Genomic DNA, 22174 nt, shown 5'->3' on the forward strand with positions numbered 1-22174 from the left:
TGAGAAAAGAGTTTTTTATTGGACCATCTGCTCGTCAGAGTTCTGGGTTTTGTGTTTCCCAAAGACACAAATGGAAATCACCGTTCATACTGGATGTACAACAACCAGTTTACCGTCTGGCAGAATAAGAGAAATTATAAATACGAAATAATAAAATTTAAGGCGCCATGATAACTACAAACATCCGATCCATCGAACGTCCTAAATGTGACTAACACATTTATTGAGTATCACAAGGCACCAGTAAGCAACGACTTGGTCCTTTTGCAGGACTACCAGAGATGAGCGTCTCTACTACAGCAGCAAAGAGCAGGCAGCTGCGCATATGCAGCACAAATATGAGTAAGTCACTGCCAGAAAGCACACTATTGCACAAAAAAAGTGAAGTTGGCTAACAAGTGCAGCACTTCTCTTAATGACATCTGTATTTCATTCAAAAGGGAGCGGTGGCACAAATGACTTCAGATGTTACAGTACTGTGTGAACATTAAGGCTTTCTCCAACATGCACCCTCAGCTTGTTTTTAATGAGGCGAGTAGTCAATTTAGGGAATGTTTGGCATTTTCTTTTGTGCAAAACTGCATCTTTACACTGAGGTCTCCCTCCGTCCCAATGACTTCTAGTAGACATAAAACACTGGCTTGCAGTGGTTCATCTCCACATTGAGATTCAAACAATATACAGCAGCTTTCTGAACACGTACACTGTGTCAACCTTTGATGGAAAGATTTAAAAATACATTACATACCTGCAAAACACACAAACATACATACTCTCTGAATAAATAAATATCTGAAGACGTACGAGCTACTCTGACAGTCCTTTAAAAAGGTTGTTCCCTGAATTGAACACCATTAAAGTATCTACCATGAAAAAGCATAATCAAAAGGATTAGTCGTGTTTATACACGAGAGGCTTCTAGTTCACATTTCATCAGCGTTTCGCTGCGTTATTTTTCTTCTGAAGCTTCTCGTGCAACAAAAGCAGCTTGTCGTGGAAAACGGACACCAGGGCAGTTCACTTCTCCAGCTGGAAGCTATCCATCCAAGAGGAATGTCGGTATGTTTCAAAACGTAAATCATCACTAATTTTTTCTGCCACTGCTCAAGAAAGCAAAATGAGTTGTAAAACCTGAGTCTGGCATGTCTTCATTCTGGTGACAGTGTCTTTTGTTTGTAATTTTTCTCCCTTCAGCAACAGTTTTTACAGGAAATAGGAATCAGTGGCAAGTCTGAGGCATCCTTTTTATCTTAATAAATAACCTTCAAAAAGATTAGCTAAAGTTCGTCTTGCGCAGGTGTCTGTTGGGGATTTCTATAGCGCTCACTTGTAAAGGCCAGGAGCCCCCCATGATGCCGGCCTGTATGGCTACACCTGTAACCACAGCCAGGTCGGGGTCAACCGATGTGTTTGGGTCCTTCCCAAAGTACTCGCTGATCAGCCGTCTGATCCGCGGTATCCTGGTGGACCCGCCGACCAGAACGATCTCATCCACTTCTGCTTTGTTCAGGTGGCCCTCGGCTAACACGGTCTCCACGGGGGCCAGGATCTTCTGGAACAGGTCTTCGTTGAGCTCCTCAAACAACTCGCGAGTGATCACAGCCTGGAAGAGAACCGGCGCAGGGGCGGAGCCTCCGGCCGACTCCGAGCTGTCGTGGGTGTGAAGGCTCAGGGGCACGCGGATGGTGACGCTGGGCTGGAGAGTGAGGTTGAGCTTAGCGGCTTCCACGGCCTGTCGGAGACGGTGGATGTCCTCTTTGATAGCGGGCGGGACGCCAAACTCCTGTTGGACTCGCTCTATGGTGTACTGGAGCAACCTCTGGCTAAAGTCTTGACCTCCCAGCTTGTTATTCCCTGCCAAAACACACAGATTTAAGATTAGGCTACTGTTCCCTCCAACAACTAATTGACCTAATTGAGACAAAGGCTGCTTTGCAAAATCTCAGATTAAAGAAGCTAAACCAGATTGTTATCTGAACAGATATAGGACTAACTGAATCCAGGTAACAGATCATATCATTTTAAACTCTTAAGAGCCACATTAAAATGATACTTTAAGACTTTGACTGTGACATGAACTGCGCAGCAAAAGGTAAAAGATCTTTTTTTCAAACAACCGTCGGCTCATATCACCACCTATCTCTTATCTCTGGAGCATTACCTGCCATGGCTCTGGTGAGGAACATGCCTCCCTGTTTGTTGAGTAGAGAAACATCCAGGGTTCCTCCCCCAAGGTCGACCACCAGCACGTTGAACACGTCCACCTTGTGCAGGCCGTAGGCCATGGCCGCCGCCGTGGGCTCGTTGATCACACGCAGGATCTCCAGGCCTGCAAGACAGAGGAAAGGATGTACACTTTTATATTACTATGTATGTAGTATGTATCTGTGTTTGTAGCTTGTGTGATGCTTTCGGCCTAGAGAGGCTGTTACGGTTCTCATCAGTAATCGGCTGAATGTTTTAAACTCAAATGTCTCGTGCAGATTTGTCAAATGGCCCACTACGAAATCCAACATCAGATTGAACATAATTAGAGGACTGACCGGCGAGGTTGGCGGCCCTGACAGTGAAGTTCCTCTGTCTCTCGTCGAACTCGGCCGGCACCGAGATGACAGCTTTCTGGATGAGCACGTCGAGCCGTCGCTCGGCCATCTTCCTCATTTTCAGCAGCAGCCGAGAGGCGATGAACTCTGGGCTCACGGTGAAGGTATGGTTGGTAGAGAGCAGAAACTCTGCGCTGCCATTATTGTTAATCACCTGGAAGAAGCGCAAATAAACGAGTGAGGATGGAGAGATACAAATAAAAAACTAGGAGCACATTACAGGCAAAAGTCTTTTTATTTTTTATTATAAGATAAAATAAGATAATCCTTTATTAGCCCCGCAGTGGGGAAATTGCAGGATTACAGCAGCAGTGCACACAAGAGACACATAGTAAATCAAAATCAAGTAATATAAATAAACAGTAATAAAAGCCAAAGTGATTAAAGTGAGTTATTACTCAAGCAAAGTTGTGTAATCAATTTATTTCGGGAAAATGAATTGAGAACATTTATGATATTTTCAGCATGTTTCGACATTCTCTTGTTTCCAGTTTATCAAACGGTTTTTCATTTTAAATTGAATATCTATGGGTTTGGGTCTGTTGGTTAGTACTTTGAATTCTGATTGATTAAGATATTAATTGAGAAAAATAAACCAACTATAGCCACAAACATAAAAACAACTATCATGTGTATATCTGAGCCTTAATAAAGGCTGATGAGTGTAAATGAAGTGGCTCAATGATGAAACACATCACCCACAGCTGGTGTTAAATCCACCCCACCGTGACCCACCTTAAACGGGTACCGAGCGCTCTCCTGCTCCAGCACCTGCGGCTCAAATATCTTCCCGATGAACCTCTTGGCGTCGTAGACGGTGTTCTGCGGGTCGCTGTGGGCCAGATCCACGGCCTCGTGTCCGGCCAGCACCGCGGTGGCAGTGAACGAGACGGCGCTAGGGATGCTCTTCCTGCCTTCTTCGTCCGCGATCACCTCCACGTCCCCGCTGCCCGGATGGAAGACGCCGACTGAGCAAAAAGTGGTGCCCAGATCCAGGCCGATGACTTTGGGTTTGGGTGGCGGCAAGTACTGCTGTCCCAGGTATCCGGCCAGGAACAGGGCCAGGATGACCGAACCTGTGTGGGCATTACAGGTGAGGTGGACAAGTTAGCTAGCGTTAGCTCGCGTGTTAGCATCCAGTCACCGGTTAACGTTAATTACCGGAAGAAAAATGTGTCATTTAACTTACCAATCATAGAAATTTCTCCGGACATTGTCACGCAGTTGCGAAGTAACCTGCCGCTTAAAAAATCCCGAAATCTCTCTTTAATTGTTCAAGTTGCGGTTAAGTGTGACCCATCTGTCGGCTTTCTCAGCTGGATGCTGCGAGGTTTCTAGTCTACCAACAAGATACACGTCATCGTTGCTTTACTCCTTTGCGGATGCTGGGTAATGTAGTTTATGGCAACGCCATACACGGGACGGGTATGGAAGCCGACTCTAGCGTTCGACTACACTTCCCGTCAACCCTAGCGAGCATCAACGTAGCACGAACGTTTCGTAACGTTCCCGTTGTTTCAACCAATCAGGTAGAGCCAGAGCAGTTGGGCGTGAAGTAAAGACCTAATGTTAAAATAAATATGATTGAATTAAATTTAAATAAATAAAACAATGTATTTAATACATTAACGTTAACTGAATTAATTAGTAAAACAATTAGAATAAAAATGTTCTCTTGAACGTTTTTTATTATCAAAGTAAAAATACCTTTTTTATAATACATTCTTCATTAATTTAATATATAATACGTAATATTTAATTCATGGCTGTTTATGCATCGAGCACTGGAAGATGAAATAAATAATCCTGACTCATCCTTATTGTATTTCTTTGATTTTATTTACAAAAAGTTGTGAAAACAGATTAATGCAAACTTTCATGGGAGTTTATACACAGGCAGGCTCTCTCTCCCTCTTTCTCTCTCTCTCTCTCTCTCTCTCTCTCTTTTCTCTCTCTCTCATACATTCATTAAAACATGCACATATAGAAAATAACATGTGTTTTCCTGTACAGTATACATTATAGGCAAGATTTGACAATGCGTTGTTCAAACCCAGACACTACATTTCAAAATCAATCCCTTTACCAACATCACTTCATTTAAAAGAAAGAAGAAGAAAAAAGATTGCAGTGCAGGTTGAATAATTGAAATTGGGTTTGATGAGAATGCTGACAATGCAGATGTGATAAATAAAGGCGTTACATGGAGAGAAAAAAACATGACATGATATACAATGCAATAAATACAAGTGACATTTAATCAATGAAATGTCTCTTTTTCAACAACAAAAAATAAAGAATGTACAACTTGAATATTACCTAACTACTGTATGAAGCAAGCGTGTCTGTCTGTGTGTGGTTAGCGGACAGCTAACGTAACACGCATCTTGGCTAAGCTACACGGATATTAACGTTACAACCGGACTCTTCTTCACTTTCGCAGATCAACACTAGCAGTATTTTATCTGTGTATTTTATCGGGTTTAGTGATTTGGGAACCCCTGGCTTTTCATCCTTTCTCTAACTGGGAATGTTAGTACGTTACTCAAAGCTATATTGCGTAACTTCTGTTCAATGTCTAGCTTTAATGAACAATAATGCATTCTGCTTTTGTTGTAATTATTATATAATCATTATTTTGTCAAGTGAATGTAGTACTTCAATGGTTTCCTCTGAAGTAGAAGTACACAGTAAGAAGTAGTTGAGTTGCATATACTGATGTGCTTTGAGTTATTTTGCGGTACAGTGGTTTAGATTTATTACATAACTCAATATTTTGATATAGCTTTTTGGGGCCATTCAATTCTGTCCCTAGTGTTTCTCCACTTGGGTGTGCGACTCAACTATGTCATGGCAAGAGTATTGCTGAGGACCCAGGAAGTGCATTGTTGCGTGTGATGTTTTCTGTATGAGGAAGCAACAACACAAGGCCAAACATTCGGTCCTTTCGAGACGTGTTTTGAACGGGCACTGCTGACAATGACATTCAGAATATTGGCTATTTGTTCTTCCTGTCACACATTTAGCACACTTTTACGTTTGGCTAACTAGTGGCTACCTTGTTGTAATAAGGGATGTTTACATGATGTAAAATAAAAGAAGGTAAAACCACTCGTCATAAGAAAACACCCAGCCCTGAATATCCATCACAGTCCACAGCGTCTGTGAGCGGCTCTGCGTCCTCTTTGATGTCTTAACATTCAGATGGAATGAAGCAACCCGAGTCTCTGGGACAGTCGCTGTCTTCTTCCTGTAGACTGTGGGAGGATCTCAGCTCCTCCGCATCATCCCTCACATCGTCACCTGCGCCCACAAACCAAATGGAATTAGATTGGATGTCATCATATCACAAGCTTCTGTTTCCAACCACATTATAGAAAATAATAATACAGAGTGCTTCATATTAAAATACTGATTAATTGCAAAATTGAAACCAGGGCAATGTGTGGCCAAATTACCCAAATACTGAAATACCATCTGCAGGTGTGACCCATCAAAAAAGAATTAGAAAACACATCTTCTTCTTTTAGAGAAGACAACTCATCATTTTACGTCCTCTTTGACTTTTATTTTCCCACTGTCATAGAGTAAAATATTCCTCCATTCTTTAATATTCCTACTACACTGATGGGAGCTACTAATCCTCCCATCCAGGTTGCCAAGCCACTAACCTAATGGAGTTTAGCTTGATTAAATTACTGGCATCTCATGTGAGTCAACAAGCCTGGCGGGGTCACGCCACAGCCGCCGCCATCTGTTTAGTTACACTGGCGCTCAAGCAGAAAAAATACTAAAACAATGACATTTTATTTGCACTTCAACTGCAATAAAACCTGCAAAGACTGAACACTACTAGCCTAGTGGGTCTGGTTCCTTCTTCACACTGGAAACTAGTTTTGTTTTCATTCACCGAGTGACAATCAGCCTTCTGCTTCAAGACATCAGATTACAAGAACACCTTCTGCCCATTAGGCACTTTCTATCTGAATAACAGGAAATCACACATAAGCCTCTCGCAGCGCGCAGGATGTATCTGTGTCTTCGCTTTCACATAAACCCCTTTTTATTCTCCAGCAGAAATGAAAGAAAAGCAAATCATTTCAAACCTGTAGAATAAAGTACTTTTCAGAAATTAAGATCTTTACCTCAGCGTCTCCTGCTATTTGAAAAGCTTTTTGCAAAACTACTCTCGGGCTTTGATGAATGCTCATTTCTGATTGGCTGATGAACTACGTTTGATGCTACACTTCATGCGTTTGTTACATGTTGTTGTTGCCTTTGGTTTAAACTAAAGGAATGTTTGGGTATGCTACTTTGCGTAGCTTATTTAATAATTCCAGTTTGGTATTTGGAGTTGAGACCAATCATTAACGATAACGATCACAAGAGTTCAGAAATGGTCTCTATACTTTATGAGCGCTTTAACTCGAGAGAAACTCAAGTAACTATAACAAAGGAAAGTGAGCTGTTTTGTAATCAAAGCAAATATTAAATTAAGAATATAATAATTTATTTCCTGATAGTTCAGGACTTCGGGGCGGTTGAAATAATTGTTTGGGGCGGGGTGAAAAATATAACGGGGGCACTTGTGAAAGGGTTTAAATTAACAGAATGTGAGACATTTTCATTTTCATATGGCCTTATTATCATAGACTTAGTTTTTTTTGGGAGTGTGATAACTTAGTTTTTCCCCCTGATGTTAATGTGTGACCTTAATCTCAAGAGGGCGGGGTGGATGACGCCCCTCCCTCACATCCATGCTTTCAATGTTTGCATTGCTCATCCACCATTGTCTTTATAAATGATGTATTAAGTAAACCTGCCATCACATTCCTTGAGCCAATTTGACACCGCTATGACGGGTAAAAATGTCTGATGTGAAGAAAAAAAAGGAATATATCTAGTGAGCAAGTCATTATTGCACAAATAAGCAATTGTTGTGAATAATACTTGGTGTTAGTCATTGTTGGTGTGCTGCTCACCTGTGTAGCGGAATTCAGCAGCAGCGAGAAGCTTGCGTCGGTCCTCGGGGTTTTTGACGTTCAGCTCTATCAGGTGTTTCTCCTGCAGGTGCAGCAGGTCCTCTACTGTCTGGTAGCCATTGAGCAGCAAGGCAGAGGCGTACTCCTGCAATACAAGTGTTGTCTCTTTAAATCTATTGAGCCTTTACCGTTCGATTAGGCTGACATCAAGGAAGATGCAAACCGAATGAGTTAACTCTTTTAACTGCTTGCCTGTTATAATCTCTCACTTGTGACCAGACTAGAACATGTGAGTGATCCCAGGTGAGATCCTGTCCTCACCTCCAGATTCAGCCGCTCCAGTAACTCCAGCAGAGTTTTGGGCCGAGGTCTTTTGCACAGCTTCTGTTGTCTGATCTTGGGAACTTCCTCTTCCTCCTCTTTTTCCGGCAGAATGTCAACATAGATGAACTTGAAGTTGCCCACTTTGTTGTTCAGCATGCCCGTCCAGATGCCCATCGGAGGCTTGCTGATGATGTTGATGATGTCGCCGACCTAGGAATCAATGACGATGAAATGATATTTCACCCCAGGGCCTCGGTAATGCCTGACATGACACTGCACATAAACATTGTTGTGTCCCACCGTGAGTTTGAGGGAGTCGGTGTCGTACGGGCTGGGAACGAAGTCCGTGTGGACGCGAGCTCGGCTAGAGAACGGTCCCTGGTAGGAGCCGTCCTCCTCCAGCCTCAGACTGTCTCTCTGACCAGAACCGTTGGACTCACTGGTCACTCCACCTGAACCAGCAAACACAACGCGACACCGTATGGTTACTTAGTTCTGGTTATCTGATAACACTTCATTATACACCGGCTGACTTGTATTTGGTTACATTTGTTATGCAACCCCTACATGTCTTTCACTATGTGGGCTAAAACTACCCAGCACTCTTTGCAGAATGTGCATATACTCACTCGAGGAGCTCTGGCCGCTGTAGAGACTCTCTAAGGAGTTGCTTGACTTTGCAACGTTTTTCTCAGCTGCAGGGACACTCTCTGCCTCTGCCTCTGCCTCTGGGTCTGGGTCTTTGTCTTGGTCGTCACCCTGCAAGGATAAAAAGAAAAGATGTGCAGTTAGAATTGAGAGATGTATCTGATGATGTAGAAAAGTGACTCCAGTTAGCTTAGCAAGTAAATTGACATGAAAGTGAAAGACAACGAGGAAGCTGGAACCGAGCGCTTCAGGTAGAGATGTAGGTTGTGAAAGTTATAAGTTATTTAAATCTTCATCTTATCTCTCATCAGTGTTTAAGTTAAACTACAAGAAGGTGATTTGCAGTGTCGGTCAGAGTGAAGTGCGTCATTCGAAGATTGTCAACAACAGCTTCATATTGGAGGATGTGGGTTGATGAGAGATGAGAGCGATAAGACTCTCGAGAAAAATCAGCACAGGTTGACTGTAAATGAGGCAGATTGTCGGCGTGTCTTGACGTTTACTTGATGTGACGGAGAGCACGTTTTTAAATGTTTTTTTTTACATTTGTGCTCACAAATTGTGAATTGATGCACTTGAAATGGTAATCTGTACCCGTTGGATTACTAATTCATGAGTATGCATTCTACCTGGTAGGAATTACATAAAACCTGGAGGCTGTGCGTATGTGTGTATTTTCCAGTGACTCACTGCCTCCTCAGAAAAAGACTTGGCGTGTTTTTTGCCCATTCTTCTGCGCATGGTCAGTGAAATCGCCTTCATCTTCTTCCCAAATCCGGCCGGTCTCTCCGGGTCCAACGTCTCACATTCTTCTGTGAGCTGTGGGAAGAGAGTTGGTTTAGTCCACAAAGCACAGTAGCACTGTGGTATTAAATAACCTCATATTTCTCCCATCTATTTGTCTTTGTGTGTGTGTGTGTGTGTGTGTGTGTGTGTGTGTGTGTGTGTGTGTGTGTGTGTATCAATACACAGACGCTTATTTCTCTTTAATTAGTAAAACTACTGAAAACAATTTTTCAGTTGGTCCGCTTGACAGACAAACTCATTTTGCTGCAATGAAAGTGATTGAAGTGCGATGAATCGAGTGAAAACATTAAACATTAACTTATAAGATAAAACAGATGTTGACAACTGCATTTCCCATTGGATCAGCATATCGCAGATTGTTTATAATTGCAATTGGATCGTATCGCCACCAAAGTATCGTGATAATATCGTGCCGAGGGACTTCTGGTGAAAAGCATCACTTCATGTGCAACAAAGGATTTTTCTCATTATGAACCCTGTTTTACAATCTCACAATGTGTTTTAATAGAAAAGACCTCACAGCACCATGGCTGCACATATGTGCATGTGTGCAACAGGGGAAACTCCTTAATGTGAATGTTTCTATTCAATGACTTTGCCACTTGTTATGCTATTGGCAATTAAAATGTCATACAGAAGTATGACATTTTTCTTCATATAAAAATTAATTAAAAACAAATCTACGAACCGCGTTTGTTCCATTTTCCTCTGGTTTGGTTTGTGTCGAGTGATGTCTGAGACCCTCAAATCTGCCGAAGCTGGTGGAGCGCTGTGGGAAGGATTAAACAACAAAAGGATGTCATAGAAACAACTGGCACGGTTTGTGTAGCACGGTTTGTGTAGCGCGGGTTAGCAGTGTTGCATAACACCAAGTCGGTGCACTTGTGAGTCATTGTCCACGCTGTGTTTTACTGATGAAATATGAACCAGTGGGTTCAGCTGTCTATTAAATACAGTCTATTGAGGAAAGCCACAGAATTCCTAATTTTCTTGCTCATAAAAGCTTCGAAGTGAGAGCTTGTAAAATAGGATGTGTTACATTTGTGGTCATGTATTACATCTTGTGGCAGCAGAGGTTTGCTCTGGCAAACCTGTCAATATTGAAAATGAGTAAATACATCCTGTGCATGTATAAATTAAACTGCTGTGTCCTTCTGACACCTGGTGATATGTTCTAGTTGCTTTCCTGTGGCTCTTTTTTAATTGTTTCCTATTTCTCTCTCTAATTTTTCATAAAACTAAAAGTAATTATAATCTCTCCCGGCTCTCCATCATCTCCAAAATAATTATATAAATGAGTAATCTCTGGAAAATCCTGGTTAAATATGAGCGCCGTACTCCTAGACAGCCCTCTGTGGATTGACTCAATGCAGCGTCGTCTGACAGGTTAACGCTTCACTCCACTGTCACAAGGACAGCAGCAGCATCAAAGGGTCTCATTTTAAAGTTGCATTCTTCACCCTTTAATAAGGTTTTTGTGTTATTGCATTGTTTTTATATATTACTATTGACGTTGTTTTGAAATTTCACTTGGAAAATACAATTTACTATATAGTTGTACAACAATGTCAACTCGTCTTTTATGGTTCAGTATTTTATAACATTGTTTTATAACATGAAGCAAGTCTTTACATCTTTTAAAAGTACAACTTATACATTTTCTATGTTTTTTTTGTCTGATTAAATACTCGTGACTGTGTCCACAGTGACATAAATGTCAGTATACTCATATTTTGTTTTGATTTTCACGTACCTTCGGCTTGCTGCTCTTTGTTTTGTCTGACACATTGGAGGCCGCCCTCTGTAACATTTTCTCCTGTTCTAAGGTTGCTGTGAGGTCTCAGTCTTTGCTGCTCTTTGTCTTTTACCCCTCTCTCCTGACAGTGAAGCGTTAACTAACCCTGAGGCCGCCTGTCTGATGGCCTGGCTGGCCCACTTCCTTACAACACAGGATGTGAGGCAATTGACGCTGCGCCTCTCGAAGCAGTATCGCGTCGAAAGGGAAAAATACAAGTGCTTGAGTTTGCGTTTTGTGGCCTGCTCGACGAAAACATTGAGCACCACTTCCAGGAACAGCTGTATTTAGATTTTTATAACTGTGGTGTTTGTTTTTCATTAGAAGTCAGACATCCTGGTGAGAATAAGTTTGTATTACTAGAGTTAAGAGTCACAGTGTAATAGAGTTAGGGTGACATCCACCTGAACAAACTAACAATGTCACTATTACTACAAAACCTTTCCAGTAAAAGATGTTTTTTAAATGCATTTCATAGATCAAATTGAAAGAAAGCATGTAACAAGGTTTTTTCATTTAATAGCAATGGGGAACTTGGTTATGGTAAATGATGCTGGAGTACGTCTTCCTATGCAGTCATTTCTTAATGCGGGGTGAATACTTTTGAGGAAGTGCGGATGTATGACAGAGGAACAGCTGAAAGTGGCAACTCAGTTGTGTCGAAACACTTTCCGGTTTACCTCTAGTCTCGATATGGATGTGAATATACTTCGTTACTCTGTTTCAAAAACACTAAAATATAAAGACGAGATGCTTCTACAGTAGATCTTTCACTAAATAACCACCTGTAACCATAAAAGCATGGCGCTGTCTCTGGATCTGAGAGGCCTGATGGCCATGTGAGGATTTGCTGTGTTTACATTGTGGGGGATTTCAATCAGTTGTAAAAAAGGGAATCCTAAAGACCCATTGCCTAATCCCACTGCTTGCAATCAACCTTCAACTCCCGTCAATCCAGATTAGAGTTTCTAATCTATTACTTCAGGGGCCCTCGACTCTCTGGCGAAGCTGTTGTTCATCTGAGGAGTCCAAAAGGAGATATCTAGCATTTAAAAATATATATTGAAATATTTAAAAGTGCTGTTTGGGAGGGTACTCTGAATTATCAGTGGGATTTGTGAAAAAATAGTTTTCAAACATAAATGGAGAAGAGGATAGAATTATTTTTAAATATACGGCATCATATTTGCAGTAAATGCTCATTATAGTACACATTGTAAAAGTATGTCGTGTTTAGAATCTCGTTTACGATTAAAAAAATGTCTTCAGACATTTGATTGACAGGCCACCGGTTACTTTAAAACGTGGGCAGAGAGAATGGACGGAGAGCCGTCTGGTCATTAAACATGGAGAAAAAGCCGACGCCATCAATTCTACACTCCTAAGAGGCTTCACGTCCGATGAAGTGACATTTTACCCCCAAGAACCAACGACACTATAGATCCATAGGGATTTTGTAATCTCTATACCGGATCATCCATTACATCTGAGACTATTTTCTCCCAAGTCACGTTAAGCTTTAACTGCTTTGTGTCACACAGGGTGCCCTCTGCTCTGATCTCATCAAAGTCACACAATAACACAAACTAACCGATCAAGGCAGCGTTAGACCAGCAACCCCAGAGTTCTGCGAGATTACTGTTTTTCCAATGGAGTCTGGTGGCTTTGGCCAGAGCAAAGATGGATTCAACAGCTTTAGTTCCTCGTCAGAAACAACTGTCTCATCTCAGTAAACCAGTGAAAATATTCTAAATATATACACTTACACTGATATTAAATATTGTGGGTCTGCCTTTGTTTAAAGTGTCTCGTTTCGCAGCTTGTTTTGCTTCTGAGCCGGTATACTTGTGTCTGCTTCTCCAAACTGTCATCTACTGGAGGTAATACACTGACTGTGGTTACGTCCCACACACAAGCCCACTTCAAAAGAAGCAAACTCTCCCTTTAAGCTTCAGCGCTGACTCGCTCAGATCTAACTGATGGTTTCCAAATCACACAAGAAGCAGTTGACACTTACGTTTGGTTCTGACAGATCCACCTCTGTGATGGATCGCGTCACCTTTGGGGGAATCGGAGGTTTACGGTCCTGTTTCGAGCTGTCGTTTGGGGCCGTTGCCGGCTGCTGTGTTCCTTCCCACTCCTTCCCAGGAGACATGGGGAACTCGTGGGAGTAAAGGCGGTACTCTGTCAGCGGCCTGCGGCAGGTGTGCTGGACGGTCCCCCAGACCGGACTGCTGTCACCCGGGTTGCTCCAGCGCTGGTGGTAGGTGTGGGTGGGTGTCGCTCCACCAGGGAGGGTGACCATGTCTGTGCATCGGCCCGGGGTTGTGTTCTCTTGAGCGGGGAGGGTGGAGAACTTGCCCGGGTAGGGCCTCCTATCTGACCTGTATGACATGTCCAGAGGGTAGGGTCCCATGGGTGGGCTCATGGCGCATGGTGGGGAGTGCACTGAGAGAGGAGGAAGAAGAGATTATGAAGGAAAAACTGACATTTGACAACTTTCTGACCGGTGGAATCATCTCAGGGATGTTGATATCAGACAACGGCGTCATGTTGAGGTGTTGCTGCAGAAAAAAGGGTCATTACAGCAGCGTGATTCATCGTTCTGCATGTGCCCACTGTGGTAACACCACCACAAAACCTGCATGCAAGACTTATCGAGTCACGAAAGGAAATACCGCTTTGTCTCTTCAAAAAATGTACTTCGCAACAGACCAGTAATACAGATGTTTTGCACTGGAAACAGCTTTTTAGATGAAGTAAACCACTTTACACTGGAAAGAGAGTAGGAGGGAGTATGCAGATGGCCTTTGCCTTTGCAACCCATATGTTTAGTCTGAACTGATGCTTGTTAAAGCAGCTCTCTGAGTACCTGCATTACAGTGTTACCACAGACACCTCTGAAGGCGTTGCAACACTTACAGCAGAAGTAGAATTCCGAATTCATCAGAGGAGAAAACTTGTGAACTGAAGTTGCCACATTTGAATAAATTCTTGCACGGGTCTGTTCCTCTACATTGTAGGCATGAGTCATGGTTAGTCACACCGTCTGTGTTGAGTCATGCAGACACTGGAGAGGTCAGAGAGGACATTTTAATCCGTGAGGAAGGAGACCGTTATCTCCCCCTTTTGTAAATAAAGGTTGTCTCACCTGTTGAGCTGTGACCTTTCTTCGACCCTTCTTTCCCGCTCTTTCCACCTGGCTTCTTTCCAGTCTTTTGGTTTCTTTTGACTGCAGGTTTAGACTCTGTCACCGCACTGGTGGCCTGTAACACACAACACATGAATACTTTCATTCTTAAATTGCAACATCTCTTCGAGTTGGGAGAGAAGTCAAATCTACTTCTGTCAAATGTTAAACCCTTCAGAGTTATGTATTATTAAATATAGGAACATTATGATAACTGATAATAGCTCAGTTTTTAACAATGCTTAACAATATAGTGGCACCTCTGTGTGTTTCTGCCATCAAATTCATTCAACTCTTCTAACGCCACCATGAGGTTGACATTTTAGTTTTTTATTGAAATATCTCAACAACTATTGGATGGAGTGTCAGAAAATGTGGTCCAGACATTCACGTTCCCCACAATTTCTTTTTTTTTCTATGACTTTGGTGAGCCTTTACTTTCCATCTCACCATCATCAGGTCAAAACATTTATTTTCCAGTGTTTTGGTTTGTGACCAAATACCTCCTAAATACTCATGATATGTTGCAGGGGTCATGCATACGATGTGAGGGGTCGTGCAATATGTTGCTTATTCTTATCTGGTTGTGTAATATGTGCAATATGTGTGAGACGATATGTTACGTGTCATATTACGTGTGCAGCCTTTGAGTCCAAGACGTTTTTTCCTATGAGGACAATATATTGTATCGTATTTTATTGTAAAACAATCCCATCAGCATCATCTGTAGTTTGCAACAACTAGGAAATGTTTGCATGTCAACATGCTAAACTGCTTAACGTTTAGCATGTTTTCTGACCCATTTTAGCAATGTTTTTTGGGCATGTTAGCATGCTGATTAGCATTTTGCTCAGCACAGCCGCACAGAGTCGCTATTGGCTATAGACTTTTTTTTAATCTTTTATTTTTTTACTGGTCACTGGTTCTTTAAGCAGCGCATTGTGGGGCACTGAGCGCTGCTGCTGATCCACTACTGGCACGCTCTGTTTTGTTTGCTTCTCACTATGATGGGCATTAGTCAGAGTGGCCACTGGGTGACCTGGCATGAGGCCTCTAAGTCCTCCTCTTGTTTTCACATCTCTCTCTGCCATGTGAACCGGAGATTACACAGCGGGCATCACCCTGTCTGGACCATTTGCACTGTATCAAAACCACAATCGGCATTTGCGTTAAATGATTGTGCCATTTTAGGCCATCGGTGGCTCTCTGGATGTCACAAGCAGGTGGCACAAAATGCCCTAGTGCCATGTGACCACGAGTCTCTGCACTTGCAGACGCGTCTCGCCACAGGTTCATTTGGCTGCGGCTCAAACTGCAGGTCGGCACAGGGGCGCCGATCTGTGATTTTATTTCTCATCCCTCATAACTACTGACTTATCAAGTGTTCCACTTGATTCTTAATTATTTGTTCTATGTTGGTGGAAGCATTTAAGATATTTATGTTTAAATGTAACATAACATTTCATTAGTTTAGTGCTGATAAGCGAAATTGGCGGAGAAAGACTGCGGTGAAGCTTTTCTTTTACCTGGCTTGAGGACGGTTTCTCCTTTTTCCTTGTGCCAGAATGATGAGCTCCTTTCACTTCTTTGGTTTCTGTTCTGTGTTTCGTCTTCCTCATCTCTAGAGGGACACGACATATCACAATATATATCATCAGGTTAGTGAAACACTGGAAAACCAAGAGGAAAAACCATAACCCCCAAGAAGAGGTTACACAGGAAGCTGTTTATTCCTGTATTTCGGTAGTCCTCGGGATTAAAGGAGACGTTTACATTTTCTCAAGTTAGTCTTAAAGCAACAGTCAGGTGAAACTATGAACATTGAAACTTTTCGTTTTTGCTTTATGTAATCACTCCTCTTGTTCATACTGGACATTAAAAGAAGGAAGTTTTGAGGGGGCTAAATGTATCTTAAGCCAGTATTTGTTAATTTTGTCTCCCCCTTAGTGCAAATCCCAGCAGTTAGAACATGCATGATGTCTTTAACATCCTGTCATTGAAAGCATGTTTAACATGATTATATAGTCAATAGTTCAGGATACAATTCTTATGTTGAATTGGTTGTAAAAGCCCAGCGTGTGTCCTCAGGCTTCACGCGGAGACTCCAATTGAACGTTGCCACGTAGATGAGCAAAATCTATTTATTTCCTATTTACCTTCATTGTGATTGTTGGAGATGTGGACTAAATCTTCCCGGCTCTTGGCCGACTGCCAGACTGCAGTATTACAGCCGGGGTTATCTGCCATGAAGGGAGACAAATCACAAGCATTGAGGATTTAAAATAAAAAGGTCGGCGGGATGCCACAAAGACACTGAATGAAATTGTTTTCTGAGTCACAGACAGGCAGCCTTGGAGGTTATTGGAGGTTTTAATCTGCATAATACAAAAACAAATTTATTTTTAGGAGCTTAAAAAAATAAAAAGGTTACTTATTTAGTTTAATTAGTTTTCCTTTCGGGTTATGATGCAGGTGAATATATTTCTTGGCCATTATTTTCAGGTACACTATCTTCAAATTCATCCAACATGAACAAAACACAAAGAAACTGTTTGCACTCACCCAGTGTGTCGTTATCTGATGCAGATTTGGATATGTGTGTTCTGAAAGTAAAATTAACAAAGACATATTTGATTGCACAGTTGCCTCTAATTGGTGTTTCAGTAGATGTGTTCTTGCCCTTTAGTTTGGCCCCAAAACCACAACGATCCCACTGATATGATGTTTTTTTATGATGTTCCAGTCACTTAACGCAACAAGAAAACATTGATATGGTGCAGAGGTTTCTTTCAACGTAAGGCCGGGGGAGTAAAGGTGTTGAGGCGACCGGGGACTCTTAAGTATGGGTTTTTAATCCGCTTTAGACCAACTAGCCCAAAGCTATAATCTGCCTTCTGCTTTCCCAACAGTCCGCAGGCCACGGCTTCTCCAAAAACATTCACGACCAATCAAACTCAACAGTTCACAGTAAATGAAGCTTTCCTTTTCAATTGCGTTTTAATGAGCTGCCAACCCATTTTCTTAAGACACAGCATTGCATTGATCAGACCAGATGAGCCTAAAGATAAGAATGAGGAGAGGAGCAGCGCTGAAGAGCTCGTCTGCTCTGCTGCAGGGAGGATTTACAGTATTAACCCCCAGTGAAAATAAACAGGGAGCTTTTCAAGCCATATTATTACTTTATGGCAAAGCTCTTTTGCTTGCATGGCAGATTTTCTCTGCGGTTCGCACGAACATGCAACAAAAGAAACAGAAAGATTACAATGTTTTTAGTCCAATCTCATTGTCTTTTTTTTATTTTTATTTTTTCTGTGAGCTAAAAGCAATGTGATTTGGTTCCACTAATGCCAGAGCAGGTTTGTGTCTCACTTGTCCAGCTCACCTTCTTTTCTTTTTATCTGAGTTGGTGCCCTGCATCTGAGGCATCTCCTGAAAGAAAACACATTTTGAGTCAGATATTTTTAAACAAAAGAAATCACATTCAAATAGATTTGATGAATACATCATTTACGTTTATTATAAACGCCAGGCCTGAATCAATTGTCAGGCTTCAACAGCAGCTGTCGACTGCCTCTGTTCGTCATTTCATAATCAGCTTTATTTTGTAGCTACAATCTGCTGGTCCCAAAAGTCCCAATTCCCCCTCGGGAAGTGACCCAATACAATCTGGTGGTGATTGTTCACATGGCTCCACCGTTCACAGGCCTGAAGACGTGCTTGTGTGCCGCTCTCTCACCATAGAAATGGACCTCCCAGAGCCGCGCCACTTTGTGTTGTCGTCCAGCAGCACCGCTGGACTGCAGGAGCGGCTTGCAGAGCGGCTGCATGCGCGGCTGGAGGAGCGGCTGGGGATGGGAGGTGGCGGCCCGTCGCTGGAGCTCTGCACCGCCTCATACAGGCTGTCCATGGAGCCCTCCTGGTGTGGACACACAGACACGCAGCTGTTAGACTGTTGAACTTTGACAGCAGGCTTGATTTATGAATGGATTTCATCCATCGTATTGGATTAAATCTGATTAGTACTTTTGATTAAGCACATGGTGTGCACATATCAAGCAAAATGTAAAAGTTACACACTTTATGTCAGTGGGAAAGAAATATCATGTACAGTTTAAAGTTTAAATAATGGCTATTTGCAGAGTGTAAAACTAAGAAACCCTATTGAAATGTATTAAATTAGATTATATATTCCTTTATTAATCCCGCAGTGGGGACATTTGCAGGATTACAGCAACAAACAGGCTAAAGTGCACATAAGAGACATAGTAAAAAATCAAAACAAGCAATATAAATAATAAAAGAGTAAAAAAAAATGTATGAGAAAGCTCATACATTTTAGTAGAGTTATGAGGATTTGATATGACTGGTAGGATAATGCAGCTCCAAAGCTCTTTTAAATTTGCTCGTCAACCACGGCTGTAGTGGGAGGATTGAAATTCCTCTGCACAGATTTCAGTGTGGATTAAAAATGCGCTCCGCTTGTTTGGATTCCTTCTAGGAACGTGTAACCAATGTCTCTCTTCATCCATCCCGCCTCGTCTGTGGGATGACGTCTCATCTCTTCACTGGGCAGAGGAGCATGTGTAGTGGGAACAAAACTAATTCGGAGATATTTTAATACTGTCTCCTGTTATTCGGTTGTGTTGAATTCAATATAATCATGTAATGTCATTATCCTTCTAGATACGTGTTCATAAAACTTGTCTCTATAGGTGTATGTTTTATGTTGTGTATTCTAAACAGTATCATTTACACCAAACATGCATTTATAAAGAATGAGTTTGTACAAGAAGTCATCATCATACAGGTGAGGTGGAATAACAGCCACAGAGGGGACAATCAGTGCATTCACAGTTTAAGCCTCCGTTTACTGTGGCAAGACTTTGGTAATATTCCTGAATTTATTGTTCAACATTCCCATTATCAGTCCAAAGAGAACAGTCCGTTAATGTGTCCTCGTGCCCATGTGTAGCATGACAGCTGCAGCAGCATCTTAAGGTATGTGCAGGTGCGTGAAACCACACACTTGTTTTTCCCCTGGTCGCTTCACTTATCAATACTTTATCTCTGCTTTCTCCTCCAGAGCCATGAACAATACATAAACAAAAGCATTTAACATGCAGATATAGTACTACTGCTTCAGATACGGTGAAGCTGATCAAAACCTAGTATAGCAGACGAGTTTAGAGAAGTATGTTTACATTTACAGACAGTTTAGATGTGGATTGTGCAGAATAAGGATATTTCTAAGTGGATTAATGAAATGACGACAAACAAGAACTAAGAGCCAGAGCCTCAATAGAGTAACATTTGTCTGGATCACGTGTCGCTTATTTAGAGGCTGAAACACTGTGAAAACAACCGTGTTCATCTTTCCCCCACAATGATCTACTTACACAGAGTGCTGTTATTTACAGATTTCTAATGTATTGGTTGTGGCCAAGTTCACACACAAAGCTTGTTAGGTAGACGCATACATGAGAAGTGTGTCTCTTACCAGCGAGAAGCAGAAAAGGTTCATTTTGGCTGCTCGTTGGTGCGTCCGATGGCCGTGTAACAGCGTGCTGAGTGACAGCGAGCAACTGAGAGACACAACAGCTCAGCGTGAGCCCAGCCCGGGTCGCCTGCTGTCTTCTCAGATTAATACCACAGTGAAATCCCTCCACTAATCCAATAGATGGACCACCATTACTCTACCAGCTGCAGAACTCACTCTTGACAACAGGCCCACCAGTGGAGGATCAACAGAGGGAGTCTTTGTTTTGAATTACTGTTTTTTTTTTGCGGAAAAGCTTTTTTTTTAGCATCCATGCTCTTTTTTTTTAACCTAAACTCAGTGGTGAAATAGGTATTATATGTTGTACTTATTATATTCTTTACTTTTCTAAAAGTACCAGAACAATAATGTTAAAATACCCAATAAAAAACATTCATTATCTTAGGATATATTTCTGAGGTTTTATCAGCAAAATGAAACAAAAGGAAAAAATTATTTCCCCTGTGATAAATTATGACATTATTGGATTGTTAATACTGGTGCATCAATGTGAAAACAGTATTTTACAGTTCAATCTGGTGGAACTATATTGTAGCTATTCTAGACAATATTTGAGAAAATGTTTTTACTTTTTTATTACTACACTGGTTGTTTGAGATGAGATGATTAAAGTCGTAGGAAAACAGTGTTTGGATGCAAAAACGCAAACTAAGCAACAAGCCCAACGGGAACAACTGGTTTATTTTCATCAATTCATCACATGTTTTTTTATGTCCAGTAAAACCTTAAACTGGAAATGAATCAGTGACTATGTCTGTCAAATAATGTTGTTGTGTAAAACGGAAAACATTTCCCTTGGATGTAGTAGACTAGACCTTGGAAGTGTGATACAATAGCAATATTTAAGTACAATACCTCTACAGTATGGAGTATATTTACTTTCCAACACTGTCCATAAGATGTCTAATCAGTCCCCCTCATCATCATCATCATCATCATCATCATCATCATCATCATCATCATCATCATCATCATCATCATCATCATCTTCTTCTTCTTCTTCTTCTTCTTCTTCATGAAAATACCAGATGTGAGGCGATGAAAAACTTTTGTTTGTCAAGGTTAGAGTTAGTTTCATGGAGGCATCATTTATATCCACTGACATGATTTAGAAAACTTTTTAGTAATAAAAACACAGAATATCTCAGCTCCAAGCAAAATGACAGAAAGAGCTTCAATAATGTAAATATCTGCTCCATTCAGTCGTCACAAACACAAAACCTGATTCTCACATTCTCATCAAGCCACAGCTCTTTCCTGTGTGGGCAGCAAATGAGAGCATAGTATTTTCCCTCGTGCTCTAAATGTGGTTTTGTGCAACACACTGGCCTTCTTCAGAAGTCAAAATAATTCCTCTCAATGATGGAAAGTTGTTACTTTTTTCGGGTTTTGGGGCGAGTCCCCGAAAAACTGATGATGACGTTTTGCATGCAGTGATTGCATTTCTCCGCCTCTTGGAGAAAATCCATGTGCAATAATGTGTGTATTGATCTGCAATATGTGTGTGTTGACCTGCAATATGTGTGTGTTGACCTGCAATATGTGTGTGTTGACCTGTCACACATTCAGTGTGAAGGTCGCTTCCAATCATCCACCTCTGACAGCTGAGCTGCTCTAATGTAAAGGAGGAGCAGCTGGACAGATTAACATTCATGACCTATATATTAATGAAAACATTAATATATAGGTCATGAATGTTAAGGTATGATTTGCTATCAGGGAAATGATCTGCGATGTTGAAAAGTATCTTGAATCTGCGCTATTCTCTCACCTTAGTCAGTTCAGTGGTGTATTATAATTGTGTTTGTGATCAGGTGCCAATGCCGTTGTGTTATTTGAACAACAGAAAAAAATTTTTTTAAATGCACATGTTTATGCCACATCATTATGTATGAAGTGTGTTTTATTGTCTGCATCAAAAGTAAACTATTTCCCTGGCTCAGTGGTGAAAAGGGGATGATGTATGAAACATCTGACATCCCTCAGTATGAAGTCAGTTGAGGCCTTGATTGACCCAAATGGAGTATTTGTGTCCAAGCATTTCCTTCTTTTCTCTCTTTGTCGAACATAAATGCATGTATACCCACATGGGTTGACTCACTTGTGCCTTAAAGGCGCTAATCTGCACATTCATCGCCTGACTGGTCCAAATTACATTTATAATTACATTGAGCATTTCTCACTGAAATGCAATGTGCATGGCCTCGAGGCGAAACTAAGTATTGTCATGTATTTAAGATAGAAAAGGTAGAGAAACAATAGCATGAT

At 41.5% G+C, this 22174-nt stretch overlaps 2 protein-coding genes across 2 annotated transcripts; both read right to left on the bottom strand.

Moving 5' to 3' along the window:
* Positions 1-6: 6 nt before the first annotated feature.
* hspa13 (heat shock protein 70 family, member 13) lies at positions 7-3817 on the bottom strand (the record flags this gene model as incomplete). The annotated part of the gene is made up of 5 exons (XM_079225204.1): positions 7-1854; positions 2162-2329; positions 2544-2757; positions 3339-3679; positions 3793-3817. The coding sequence occupies 5 exons, from the start codon at positions 3815-3817 to the stop codon at positions 1274-1276; spliced, it is 1329 nt and encodes a 442-aa protein (XP_079081330.1). The 3' UTR covers positions 7-1273.
* Positions 3818-5738: 1921 nt separating this feature from the next.
* On the bottom strand, positions 5739-11174 carry samsn1a (SAM domain, SH3 domain and nuclear localisation signals 1a; the record flags this gene model as incomplete). Its single annotated transcript, XM_079225112.1, has 8 exons — positions 5739-5906; positions 7586-7730; positions 7907-8119; positions 8210-8361; positions 8539-8668; positions 9248-9376; positions 10053-10133; positions 11118-11174. 8 exons carry the CDS (start codon positions 11172-11174, stop codon positions 5797-5799), a joined length of 1017 nt encoding a protein of 338 aa, XP_079081238.1. The 3' UTR covers positions 5739-5796.
* Positions 11175-22174: the final 11000 nt, after the last annotated feature.

This window comes from Taurulus bubalis (assembly GCF_910589615.1).
Source record: "Taurulus bubalis genome assembly, chromosome: 10".
NCBI classification, from domain to species: domain Eukaryota; kingdom Metazoa; phylum Chordata; class Actinopteri; order Perciformes; family Cottidae; genus Taurulus; species Taurulus bubalis.